This window comes from Saprolegnia diclina (assembly GCF_000281045.1).
Source record: "Saprolegnia diclina VS20 unplaced genomic scaffold supercont1.6, whole genome shotgun sequence".
NCBI lineage: Eukaryota > Oomycota > Saprolegniomycetes > Saprolegniales > Saprolegniaceae > Saprolegnia > Saprolegnia diclina.
In genome coordinates this window covers 82,220-95,340 of record NW_008246073.1, presented here as the reverse complement: position 1 = coordinate 95,340, position 13,121 = coordinate 82,220, and the positions used below count along the sequence as shown (strand labels likewise).

General features: G+C 59.4%; 3 protein-coding genes across 3 annotated transcripts; 1 reads left to right on the top strand and 2 right to left on the bottom strand.

Moving 5' to 3' along the window:
- SDRG_02523 (hypothetical protein) lies at positions 1 to 8,869 on the top strand. The gene is made up of 19 exons (XM_008608117.1): positions 1 to 230; positions 281 to 347; positions 399 to 658; positions 703 to 2,056; positions 2,101 to 4,203; positions 4,259 to 4,450; positions 4,497 to 5,652; positions 5,699 to 6,068; positions 6,108 to 6,234; positions 6,287 to 6,393; positions 6,449 to 6,787; positions 6,831 to 6,895; positions 6,941 to 7,510; positions 7,559 to 7,785; positions 7,832 to 8,001; positions 8,041 to 8,083; positions 8,132 to 8,174; positions 8,219 to 8,296; positions 8,345 to 8,869. The coding sequence occupies exons 1-19, from the start codon at positions 195 to 197 to the stop codon at positions 8,796 to 8,798; spliced, it is 7,761 nt and encodes a 2,586-aa protein (XP_008606339.1). The 5' UTR covers positions 1 to 194; the 3' UTR covers positions 8,799 to 8,869.
- Positions 8,792 to 10,362, bottom strand: SDRG_02522 (hypothetical protein). Its single transcript, XM_008608116.1, has 3 exons — positions 9,414 to 10,362; positions 9,183 to 9,370; positions 8,792 to 9,135 (listed from the first exon to the last, which is right to left on the bottom strand). The coding sequence occupies exons 1-3, from the start codon at positions 10,287 to 10,289 to the stop codon at positions 8,913 to 8,915; spliced, it is 1,287 nt and encodes a 428-aa protein (XP_008606338.1). The 5' UTR covers positions 10,290 to 10,362; the 3' UTR covers positions 8,792 to 8,912.
- A 323-nt stretch (positions 10,363 to 10,685) lies between these two features.
- SDRG_02521 (TKL protein kinase) lies at positions 10,686 to 12,377 on the bottom strand (the record flags this gene model as incomplete). Its single annotated transcript, XM_008608115.1, has 4 exons — positions 10,686 to 10,982; positions 11,029 to 11,423; positions 11,470 to 11,830; positions 11,882 to 12,377. 4 exons carry the CDS (start codon positions 12,375 to 12,377, stop codon positions 10,723 to 10,725), a joined length of 1,512 nt encoding a protein of 503 aa, XP_008606337.1. The 3' UTR covers positions 10,686 to 10,722.
- Between the last annotated feature and the right edge of the window lie 744 nt (positions 12,378 to 13,121).

The following is a 13,121-nucleotide window of genomic DNA, read 5'->3' as shown; positions in this document are numbered from 1 at the left end:
CGACAACGCCAGTGACGCCACCGACGTCACCTTCGCACCTCTGTGGTACGTTTGATGAGACGGTCGAGGCAGTCCAACTGGTCTGGTCTCCGCCACTGGACATCGGTGGTGCCAAGAGCGATGATCTCTACTACGTCGTTTCCGCCGACGAGGATCCACCCCACATCACAACAGCAACGACGTGGGCCATTCCCATGAGCAACATTAGCAGTCGTGTTAGCATTTCTGTCGTACGCATACATCATCTCTCTTTACAAACACTACACCAAGATATGCTTAGACGGCGACGACGACGTGGGGCAACAGCGCGCCGGCGATACTCGTGCTCACCGGGAAAGATGCGTGTGGTACGTACCTTCCAGTATTGTCAAGCAAGTGATGCACAGACACCGGTCTAGCTCCAACGAGTATCGACTGGTGGCGAGAGATCAACGGGTCATTTGCGTCTTCGTGTCCCGAGTGCGAGACTACACCCGCACACTCAAGCTATGCCGCTGCACCCAACCGGTTTTTGGCCGAGACCAATGCGACGGTCCTCTCCACCGTAGTCGATGGGGGTGAAGTCGGTCACATAAACACTACGCTCGCCTACCAGCCAAACGCCTACGTCTCCTGGCTCATCCTACCATCGTCGCCTGACGTCTCGGTCCTTCTCCACGTACGAGCTTGTCGTTATATGTTTGTGTCAGTCTGCTTCTGTAGGTCTATGCGTTTGAGATGGAGTGCGATAACGACAAGGTTGCCTTCTTTGAGGTGCACCAAAACGGTTCGGAGCAGCTCATGTGGCAAGGCGGCTGCGCTCGACCGCCATTTACACTACAAAGCCGTGCGCCGGGCATTGGCCTCCGGATGATTCTAGCAACCGACGACTCGATTCAGCTCTCGGGCGTTCATTTGAGGTACCATGGTGTACGAGGCGTGTCCCTCGACGCCTTGACGATACCATGTCCGACGTCGTGCGGGCGATATGGTCTCTGTCGCGATGACGGCACGTGTGACTGCCGACCGCGCTTCTCAGGCGAAGGATGCACCAACCACGATGTGTGTCCGCACCATCCAGCGTGCTACCGGCCCGATAGCATCGTTGTTGATGAGCGGTTTGGCAGCGATACCCTTGGCACCGGCGGCCTTAGACAAAATAAAGCGCTCCAGTCACTCACTCGGGCACTCGAGCTCGTGCCCCCCAACGGCACTATTGTCCTGTATCCTGGCACGTACACGGACGCGCGCACGTGCAACGTCGTCTTGGAACACCAGCACGTGACGATCACCTCGTTGGTGTCGACCGCCTGGTCGGACAGCGATTTGTTTGCTATTTCTATGCCGGACTCTGCTCTGGTGGTGGACGTCAATTGCACTGGCGCGCTTGCATCGTGGGATATTCGCAAAGCGTCGGTGGTGCGACTCTCCAGTCTCCGCCTTATCGGAGGCATTGGCCCCAGCGCTCGCCTCCAAGTGGCCGACAGTCAGGTGGTGCTGACCCACGTTTCCGTTCGTGGCGCAGTATCGTCTTCACTCGGCGGCGGTCTCGCAGCAGCCAACTCGGAGTTGGTCTTCAGCGACGTTGATATTGAAGACTGTGTGGCGACGACTGGTGGCGGAGTCTATCTCGAACACAGTAGCTTGAAGGCAACCACCTCGAGTATATCCCACAACACGGCCACGTCTGATGGCGGGGGCGTCTCTCTTTACTCGAGTACGCTGCACGGTGCACGTGTTGCGCTCAACACGGCAGCGCGTTACGGTGGCGGTATCGCTGTCACAGGTGTCGACAACAACCTCTGGAACGGCACCGTGTTCAACAACTCAGCCGGTGGCGGCGGAGGCCTCGCCGTGCTCTCGGCCGCTAGCCTCGTCATGGAGCGCATTCGAATCCTTGGTAATACGGCGATCACCGGCGGCGGGCTTCTTCTCTTGTCCACCCAGAGTCTCTCTGTCGGTAACACGACCGTAGCTCTCAACACGGCGGTACAAGGTGGTGGCCTCGCACTGCAGTCGCTGAGCAACAGCTCGTTTGATGTGTCGGAGCTCGCGCTTTTTGAAAACCATGCAGCAGGTACACATCTGCACTTTGTTCTGACAGTGCTTAGATTCGTGTAGATACAGGCGGGGGTCTCTACGTCCATGCTAGCTCGGTCCTTCTTGACGGACTCTTCGTGGCCAGGTGCACCTCCAATGGTACTGGTGGCGGCCTTGCCGCCCACAACTCCAACATGGGGCTGCTCAACACTACGATCGTCAACAATTCAGCGGCGACATCCGGTGGTGGTCTCTTTGGCTTCAACTCGACCATTGCTGGTGCCACTGTGGCCATCCGATCGAATGCGGCATCGGTCGGTGGCGGCATGTGCTTGCTCACGTCCCGTGTCAAGTCCATGCACATCATAACCAACTCGGCGCGTCTCGATGGCGGCGGCGTCGCGGCCTCTAACAGCTCGTACCTCGCGGACCTCGTTCTTGCTGCGAACCAAGCTGCACGAGACGGTGGCGGTCTCCACCTCTCGGGTTGGATTTCGATTCAAAACACATCGGTTCTGGACAGTTGCGCTCAGCAGCGCGGTGGCGGTGCCTTTGTGACACCGTCTTCTACCGTCGCGTGCTCGGGTCTCGTTTTGGACGCCAACACGGCGGACGACGGTGGCGGTGCCTACCTCGACGGGCCCGATATCGCATTGCGAGGCACTTGTGCTACTACGCGCAACCGCGCTCGCGTGGCTGGTGGCGGCATCACCTGCAGCAAAAGCTGCCAGCTCGACGGGCCGAGGCTCTTGCGCAACTCGGCCGATACGCTCGGTGGTGGCTTTCTGTGCACCAACGGCAGCTGTACAGTTCGAAATGGCAGACTGCAGGGCAACCGAGCGATGCGTGGCGGTGGCCTCGGCGCTCACTACGCCACCGTCAGCTTGGAGCGCTGCAACATCACGTTCAACTCGGCCTTGGTCACCGGTGGCGGCATCTCCGCTCAAAACAGCTCCGTGCGCCTCTTTGAAACGCGCGTCACCTCTTGCAGTGCTACCGAGTCGGGCGGTGGCTTGGCACTGGCCGATGCAACTGTTCTCGGCGCGAACGCGTCCATATTCAACAACACGGCCCATCGATTCGGCGGCAATGTTGTTGGCACGTCCTGTTCGATAATCAACTTGACGATTGAGAACGGATCGGCTGCGCATGGCGGCGGCGTGGCGATCCTGCAAGGCGGCGCTTCGACCGTGACCAGCGTATCGCTATACAAAAACGTCGCCCGCCAAACAGGCGGTGGGCTCTACATACAAAATGCAACGGTGCACCACACGAACACGGCCATCGTCGACAATCTCGCACCAAGAGGCGCGTCGGTTGCGTTGACTGGCGCCAGTGCTTTCTTGGGCGCCGCGACCACGCAGTATCTGGCGACAACGATACTGACGGCGACTCGATCTTCCAGTGGGCACGTTTACGTCGCACCCCACACCACCGCCGTGGTCTCGGCCGTACACATTTCATATGGCGCCGCGCAGCACGGGGGAGGGCTCTACATTGACGTCAACAGCTCGTTTGCCGGGGATCGCATCGTCTTGGAGAAGAATATCGCGGTCGCTGGCGGCGGTATCTACGCTGCGTCAAGCGCTCGTGTGGCGCTCGCGAATGTGACCTTGCAAGACAACGTGGCGGACGACGGGGGCGGCATGTATGTCGTGGGCGCCCACCTCTCGCTGCAACGCGTGGTCATGATGGCCAACTTTGCCAACGCTACTGGTGGTGCCATTGCGCTCATCAACTCGTCAAGCGCGGCTTTTAGCTGCGCCTTTTCGAGCAACACGGCCAGAGATCGCGGTGGAGCCATCGCGCTAATTGCCGCCTCCCGCTTTGCACTAACTTCTACGCGCTTGACGGCCAACGCTGCCTCCAACGGCGGCTCTGTTGCTCTCTGCGGATTCTCAACGGTGACACTCACCAACTGCAGCGTGCGTGGAGGAGACACGACGAGTTTTCTTGGCGGCCTCGTCTATGCGGATGCGTCGACCGTCATCTTGGAAGCGTCGACACGCCTCGCAAACGGCGTCGCCACACGCGGTGGCGCTGTGTATCTGACCAACGCGGCCAGTATGTACTGTCACACTGTACAATTGACGTTGAACGTGGCGACCCGCGACGGCGGTGGCATTTTTGCCACTGGAAACGCAACAAGCGTGGAGCTACAATGCACGTTCGTCGACGCCAACCGTACGATGCAGCATATTTCCGCGTGCGAGCATCTCTTCAAATTTGCGTGATGTAGGCGCCGAAGGCTGCGGCGGCGGCGTCTACCTCGATGCGGGCGCTGTGCTTCTCATGGCCGGCAACTCGAGTATCCGAAACAACTTCGCACGAAGTCACGGCGGTGGCATCTATCTGCACGGCGCCTTGTCGACCGCTGCCCAGCTCTACGGCTCGAATGTCCTTGGGAACAACGCGACGGGACACGGCGGCGGTACACAGTAACGGATGTCGTCCCCCGCCAAGCCTGTATTATTTAGGCATCTTTGCTGGCCACGGAAGCCAACTCGTTGTCATTGACACGCAGGTGCTACGCAACTATGGGCAACACAGCGGCGGTGGTCTCTTTGCAACGACGGCCAAAGTGACCTGCGTCCACGCGACGTTTGCAAACAACAGCGCCACCACGGGGGGCGGCGTGTTTTTAGATCGCACGAGCTCGCTGCACAGCCTCGCCTCGATTTTTTCACTCAACACGGCCGAGACGACTGGGGGCGCACTGGTTCTTGCGTCGCGAAGTGTCGGCGCCATCGTCAACTGTACGTTCACGACCAACGTCGCCGCCGCAGGCAACGGCGGCGCGATCGCGCTCGAGCGCGCAGCGCAAGGCACGCTGCTCGAGTGCGTCGCCACCAACAATTCGTCGCCCAACGGCATGGGCGGGGGCCTCTTTGCGAGCCACAGCGCACGCGTCAGCGATACCGGGTCGCGCTGGACCTTAAATACTGCGAAAGACGGTGCCGCGATGGCGCTCGTGTCGCCGGGCCCCCACCAAACCATCAACGCTACGTTCTTCATGAACGCTGCCCAGCGCCAGGGCGGCGGCCTCTACTTGGACAAGGGGGCGGAAATGTCGGCGTTCACGTCGCTCGTAGTGCTCAACAACTCGGCGATGTCGGGCGGCGGCATCTTTTGGGTGGTTGACCCTCCGTCCGGCGCCCATTTTTTCTGCGACAACTGCTCCTTGGACAACAATGAGCCCACCGACGTGGCGACGTCGGCCGTGTCGGTACGGGTAAAAGCGTGGCCGTCGTCGTTCTCGAGTGATGTACCACTCACGGTTGGCGGCAATGCGTCGGCGTACGTGGCGTCGGCGCTGCTGACATCGCCGTTTTCGTGGGCGACGGTACAGACCACCGATTACTACGGGCACGTGGCTCGCCTCGACAACGCGACGACGTGTACGCTCTCTGCGTCTGCTGCGGGCCTCGCGCTGGCCCCGAGGGGCGCAACGTACTCGGCTGTCAACGGTCTCGTCACCTTTGCGAGAGCGGCGATTCAAGGACCTATCGTCGTGGCCGCCGTGCCTGTTTCGGTCGTCGTCGACTGCAGTCGTTTGGGCGCATCAATGATTCCGCTGCAGATCGACATGCTGATGACACCGTGTGCACCGGGGTACTCGACCGACGCCGCAGGGTATGTTTGTGGTATGTGTACGGAGTTGAAACTATGTCATGTATAGGCGATGTGTGCGGTGTCCGTCCGGACAATATAGCTTGAACGGTACCGCATGTTTCAGCTGTCCTCCGGGCGCGGTCTGCTCCGAGTACATCCTGACGACTGGGACACCCGCACTTGTCGGCGTCGCCCATCCGCGCACACTGCCCAACTACTACCTCGACCGCGCCCCGGCGACGCACGTAACGACGCAGTGCGATCCGTTGAATTGGCCATCGAGAGACCCGTGCCGGGCGTTTGCCCTTTCGTCCGACGACATGGAAGCTGCGTTGACGCAGTGCTTGACCAGTGTCGTGCCAGTGACGTACGTGGCGTCCTGGCCGCCGATGCGGGAGTTCATGTGTCTCTCTGGTCTCGCGTTCTACCCGTGTCAGGTCGTGTCTTCGCGCCTCTGTCGTTCTCAAATTGCATAGGTCGAAAACGTTTGTCTTGGCAATATCGACAGTCTGCTCGGCCACGCGTGCGCCGTCGGCTACGCCGGCTCATTGTGCGGGCGCTGTGCATCGGGGTACTCCAACACGATCTCGGGCACATGCCAATGTACGGCACATCTCTTGTCGCAAAAGTAAGCGTTGGGATTCGATGGTACTAGACTGCAACGGCAAGTGGACGTCGCTGACGTGGCAGAATGCGCTGGCACCGTGTCTCGGCCTTGTCGTGCTTGCGTGTTTGATCGGGGCGCTTCGGCTCTACCTCATCGTACGTTGACAAGCAACGATGGTCGCAAGTTACATGGCGTCCGCTTTGTGCTTAGGATGGCAGCGAAAGGGAGCTCTTGCGCCAGGCAAAGCTCGACCAGCAACTCAAAGCGCGCACCAAACAGCGGCTCACGTGGTGGGCCTCGGCACGCTCGAATTGCCATAAAAAGTACCTCGCGTGGCAAGCGCGTCGACGCCCACAAGCGCCGCCGCGCGACGTCTTTGGCATCACGCTCGACACGGACGGCCGTCCCGATTACGTGAGCGTCTACCTCGAAAAGGCCAAAATTCTCACTGGATTTTTCCAAATTTTTGGGAATTTCCGAACTACGTACGCGATCGCGTGGCCGCCCGCCATCAACGACGCGATGGTGGCCACGTCTCAGTTTAGTCTGGTGCGTCGATTAAGTTACAGTATCGCACACGATGCACGGATAGGATCTCGTCGCGATTGCGGGTATTGACTGCTTCATGCCGTCCACGTCGTTCTACGTGCAGTTCATGTACGTTCTCTAATGTGGACAACTTTGGTCCACGCTTCATTCTAGCTCGACGCTGGCCGTGCTCGCCTTTATCTTTGCACTGGTTTTCATCTTTTATTACCGCGGTGCGGCCCACTACATTGGAAAACTCAAGACCATTCCGCGCTGCTGCCCTCGCTGCGGCCTCCCCGTTTGGGACAAGTACGTACCCGACATGGCCCAGCGGCGACCGTCCATGCCGCAGCCATTGAGTGGAAGCCGCCAAAAACGCCGAAGGCAGTCACTCGAACAGCGGGCGAGCACTCTGTTGTCGCTGGACGATGTCAGTTCAGCCCACGGAACTATTGCCGCCCGCCGTGTCCTCACTGCACTTCGCGCGCTGCTCACGGAGCCCGACCCCCACACATCACGTGCCCGGCAACTCCAACGCGAGGCCATCAATATGTCGACGGCCAAGGCGTACACCGGGGCACTGCCCATGTACCGGCCAACGCACCGCGTGTGCCCGGCCAAGCCACTCACTGCCCACGTCCGATCGCGGGTCCTGCGGAGCAACCTCTGCGTCTGGCAAGCGCGCGTGAAGCTCCGACTGCACTATCAATCGTACCGCATCAAATGCGTCAAAGTGATGCTCGGGTGCGCGCATCACAAGTGCGTGCGAACTTTTGCACTTAAGTTTTGTAGGATTCTCTTGCTTTTGTACCCGATGGTGTCGAGGAACTTTCTGCTCGTGTTCCACTGCGACCAAGTCGGTGCTCGCTACTGGCTCGTGAAGGACCGCAGCCTCGAGTGCTATACGACCGAGTGGTCGCTCTATGCATGCGTCGCGCTCGCCGGTGTCGGCGTCTGGGTCGTCGGCGTTCCGTTTCTCTTTTGGCGCCTTGTCTACAAGGCGCGGCACCGGCACATTGGTATGTCATGCTGACAAGCCAATGAGAGGTCTGTCACGCAGCGTAGACACACGCTTGACGCTGCTCGAGTCGCGCGCGTACCGCCCGTTGCGCGAAAAGTGGCTAGCGGAGATGCGTACCATGCTCGCGGCCGAGGGACGGTGTGTGCCCCTTGCGCTCGGTCGCCGGGACGAGATGGCCTACTTGGGCCACTACATGAAGACAAAGAACCTCGAGGTCGACGACTCGTCTCACTTCCATCTCACAACCGTCTAGGACTCTGCGGTCATGGCGCGTCTGGGACTCATCTACCAGAATTGTACGACAACAACATATATGTGCCCCACACTCACGGCAAATGCATTAGACAAGAGCGAATTCTGGTGGTTTGACGTCTTTGATCTGATTCGGTACAGCATTCTTCCCAGACACGGTATCCAAATTTTGGAGCTAGAAAAGTGCTCCTGAACGGTGTCCTCGTCTTCCTCCAGGGAAACGACATTGTCCAATCGACGTCGGGTCTCGCTCTCTGGTGCCGCCTGCTATCAACACGCTACCGCTAAAATATGTGCATACGTAGTCTGCTTGCGCTCACCCTCACGCTCCAATGCAAGCCGTACCGGTCCTGGACCGACTCGCTCGTGGCTGGCGTGACCCAGTTTCAGCTCTTCATCACCCTCTTCCTCGGGTTTCTCCTTTTGATGAACACGGCGTCGACGACGGCGCTTACACCGGTGGTCGCCATGGTCGACGTCTATACCATATCGCTCTTGCTCGTGGCCACCAACTTGGCGTCCATCGTCGTCGCGGCCGGCGTCTTGCTTCACGACACGATCCGCAACCGCCGCCGCGTGCGCAAGGTGCGGGCCGTCCGTCGAGCCGCGCTCATTTCGGCCGCAGTGCGGAAGCTTTGGCGACGCGCGTACAACCACGCCGTAGGCATAGCCTATGCGAATCGGCCGGCGCCGCTCTCGGTCGCACTCCTTATTCAGCGCGCCCGGCGTCAGCCACCGCCTCAGACACAGGATGCATGACCAACAACTAGATTTTATCGCGTGCGAATCGTGTTATATCAGGGAACCACGGGTGCGTATGCACAAGTAGACAGTCTTGGGGTATGTACCGCCCGTGGCCGCAGCGCATGGCACCTAGAGGCGGATCGCCGGCGCTGTGTACGCCGTGCGTCGGTTGCTGTTGTTGTTGCGGTTGGCCTTCTTCGGGCGGCTCTCGGTGGGCTCTTCGCACACTTGGCACGGCAGCGTCCGCCATACAATGGTGCCACATACCACGTCAAAGCCAACCGCGACCTCGGCGCAAAAGCTGTCTTGGAGCTGGTCCCACTCCGTCTCGGTGACGATCTCATACAACGCGCTACGTGCAGAACATGAGCTCACCCATATATTTAGGGGAAACCGTACTAGGTGATGCCAGGGATCGTCGAGAGCACCGACGTCGATGCGCCCATGAGGAAAAGCGCGATCGCGTTCGGCACGACGGGCTTGCGGTGGCGGCTGCAGAGGAGCGCGCCGTTCAAGATCGGTCCGGGCACCTCATCCACAACGCTCTTGACATATTGACGCCAGCGCTTGAGCCACGATTGCGGCACCTAGCGAGCGTAGGACAATATGTTCCACTTTGAAGACACGTACAATATAGAAGCGGCCGCGCTCGGGGCTCAACAGGCTCGGGGGGTACCCTGTCTTGCGCGCGAGCAGCTCGTAGAGCGAGTCGCCACCCCCGCTCTCCGTGTGCAGCAACAACCGCTGTGTCTTCTTCTCTTCCACTTGCATTTGCTCGAGCTTGGCCGTCGTCAAGCACGTGTCGCACTCGGTGGCGGGGCGGCCAGCGCCAAAGACGCGGTCGGCGCCCGGATTCACATACCGCAGCAGCTTGCGCCACACCGCCAACGGCAGGGAGAGCCGTTTGCCTTGGCCTTTCGAGAGCGAGAGCGGGAGAAGGCCATCATGGCTACACGTGATGCTGTCGCTGACGTGGGCGATCTCGCGGTCTTCGAGGAGCTGCATGGCCGCGAGGTCGCTGCGCACCTGCTTCACCGCCTTGGCATGCTTCTTGGACGACGGTGGGATTGACGCGAGCTCGCGCAGCCTCGACACAGCCTTTGGTCCTTGGCGCAGTAGCTTCTCGGCGCGGTCGCACTGCTTCTTGCTCGTGAGCACGAACGCCTTGGACACGAGCACGGTCACGTGCGCCGACGACGTCCAAGCGACCGCCGGAAAGTCAACGTCGTCACCGGCGGTCTCGGCGACACTGGACGCGTGGAGCAGCAGCGACTTGATGAGCTGGAGCTCCACGCAGCGAAGCCATTGGAAGATCGAGATGCGCGGCAGGCGCACGAAGGCGACGCTCGTGTCGGCAAAGAGGAAGGCGAGCGCAGGCGACTCCTTGGCAAAGATCACAGCGACCGCTTCGACGACGGCACGGACGTCGCGGCTCGTGTGGCTCAGGTGCGCCATCTCGTTGCTCGTCAGGAAGCGGCAGACGCCCAACCAGCGCTCCATGGTCATGCTCTACGTGAAGGCCGGCTGAAGCGGTGGATCCGAACCACCGAGCCAGACCTTGGACGCAGATGGACCTCGTGATACGAACCTTTATCTCGATAATTTTATCATACCCAAGGTAAAATCCCTCGCAATACGAACCGTAGATTCAAATACGACCTACATTCCGTCCTCGCGTGAGTGCTGGTGCGACGTCCTCGCCGACGAAGCCCGAAACTAGAACCAAGTTGCAAACTCGAGCAAGTGTCGGAGAGCACCAAGCTTCTCGCACATGTAAGCATTGCTCTTGGCGCTCTACGAAATATCCGAGCAGTATCTTGACAACACATATTCCGTCACGAGCTCAATTGTACGAAGTCTTGGCTCCAGTATACTGCCACCTACTTGCGAGTTGTCGCGATCGTGAAAATCAACTTATCAAAATGACATTACGACTGAATTACTCATACGTGGTTGCCTTTACTTGCTCCAACGTGGCAGCGATCTGGTAGATCGTTGGGCGATCCTCCGGGTCGAACTGCAGACAGCTCTCGCCAAGGGCGCGGACCCACGCAGGCCCGTCAGGGGTGAACGACGGCTTGATCGTGCCGGCCATGACGCGCCCAACGACAGCCGGGTCCGCGAGTGGCTGGCCCGTCGTCGGGTTCTTGACATCCGTGTACGGTAGCTCGTGCGTGTCCATCTCGGAGAGCATCACACCTATAGCACTACTCGTACACATGCTGTTGTATAAAGAGGGACGTACCGAACGAGTAGACGTCGGCAGCGACCGTGTACGCGGTTTCCTGAAGCACCTCGGGCGCCATCCAGCGGAACGTCCCGACTCCCATCGTCATGGTGGCTTGCATGTCTTCCTTGGCGATGCCAAAGTCCACGAGCTTGTAGCCCTTCTTCGTATCGAGGAGGACGTTGCGGGACTTGAGGTCGCGGTGGATGATTGAGAGCGAGTGTAGGTACCCGAGACCGTACACGACCGCCTGGAGACACACGATTTTGGCCGACCACGGAAACGAAGCCGCGTCTTGCCGATTTAGGTGGTCACGGAGGTCGCCAGCGTCCATGTACTCCATGACGCACTGCAAATCCATGGGCGTGTTCCACGTCGCGCCCACGAGCGACACGATATATGGGCAGTCAAAACTACACATATACGGATGAGCTGGTAGAGGAAGCGATGGCGGAGTACCTGGAAAGGAGTTGAATCTCACGGACAAAGGTTTGAATCTCGCGATCCGACTGCCGCGCCCCCTGAAGCTTCTTGACGGCCACGGTCGCGCCGTTGTACGAGCCGCGCCACACTTCGGCAAACGCACCGCGACCCGCGATCGAGTAGAGAACGACCGATCCAGTGTCGAGGCGGCAGCGGGAGAGGTGCGAGAGGTCGATGGCGCCCGTGTCATTCGAGTAGTCGGCCGCCATCGTCGAGACCAATCCAATGAGCGGCGTCGCCTTGTCATCAGCGTGTCGGCGTCGCTTGATGCAGTACCAGCCAATGAGCGCGAGACAAAGCACGCCGCCGACACTGACGCCGACAATGAGCGGCGTGGCTACACAAGACAACCCATATCAATACGGATGCATCGAAGCGTTCGGTGTACAGTTGGTCGAGGAATTGGAAGCGCCGTCGACGGCTTGCACGGGCGCGGGAGTGGCGCTTCCAGCTGAACTTGTGTTCGGCGAGGCCATCGATGGCGGTCCTGACTTTGGTTCTGAGGATGGCGACGACATGGGTGTGCCTAAAGCAGTCTCGGCCGTCGGTTCGTTTTTTGTTGGTAGTGGTGTGCCCGTTGTAGAGACTTGCGTCGGCGCATTGGGTGGTGGTGTTGCCGTGGTCGGATCCACCGGCATCAGTGGTGGTGCTGATGTCGCGGGGGATATTGGCTTCATTGTTGGCTGTACTTGGCTCGGCACCGGCGGCTGAGAGGGTGCCGGCACCGGCGTCGGTGACGGCCGAGAGGGTGCCGGCACCGGTGTTGGCTCCGGTGTTGGCTCCCATGTTGGTGGCTCCGGTGTTGGCCGCCATGTTGGCTCCGGTGTTGGATCCGGCGTTGGAGCCCACGACTGCGGTCGATCCGACTTTGGAAGCGCCGCCATCGCTGGCGTCGTTAATATCTGTTGGATCTTGGAGTCAGCGCTCTTTGGTACTGCCAAGCCGGTGTGTGCGTACACGGCGGGCGTGGAGGCTACCGCGAGGACGCAGACGCAGAGAGTCCACCGGAGCATTACGAGGTGCTTTGAGTGTTACAAAATGGTCGACCCGGTTTTGCAGTTCCACACGTACAACCCGGTCAACAACCCAACTCAGAAGATCGTCCCTTCCTGACCCAGCCGCTGACCCCCTCTGATGTAACGCTTCCTGCAGATGATTATCATTGAACCATCGACACTGGATCTAATGAAATCGAGCTAATGATCATTGCACCAGTCTTGTTCAACTGCACAGTCAACTACAGTAAGATCAAAAAGCGTATACTTACACTACAGCTGTACTGCGTTCAAGGTCGGCACCGTTCGCCCTACCCTCTTCAAATTACGTGTCAACAACGTTTGGTAGCGTGTACCTACACAAGCTACCACTACGAGGTACCCAAGTGGCTGCTATCCGCGTCGCGTTCTTGAAGCTGTCCTAGACCACGCCGCATCTTCAACATTTGGTGCTGAATATGTAAGCGATGTGTCTCTTCCAAATGAGAAACACCCTGCGCCATGATCCTTGGTTTCGTGACCACCTCATCTGGTCTGCTCCACCCACACGCCTCGCCCTCGCGACGGCTAAGTCTCGCCGCTGCCGCCAGTCACAACACGCTTCGAATCAAAAGGCCACCTACCAAAAGCACT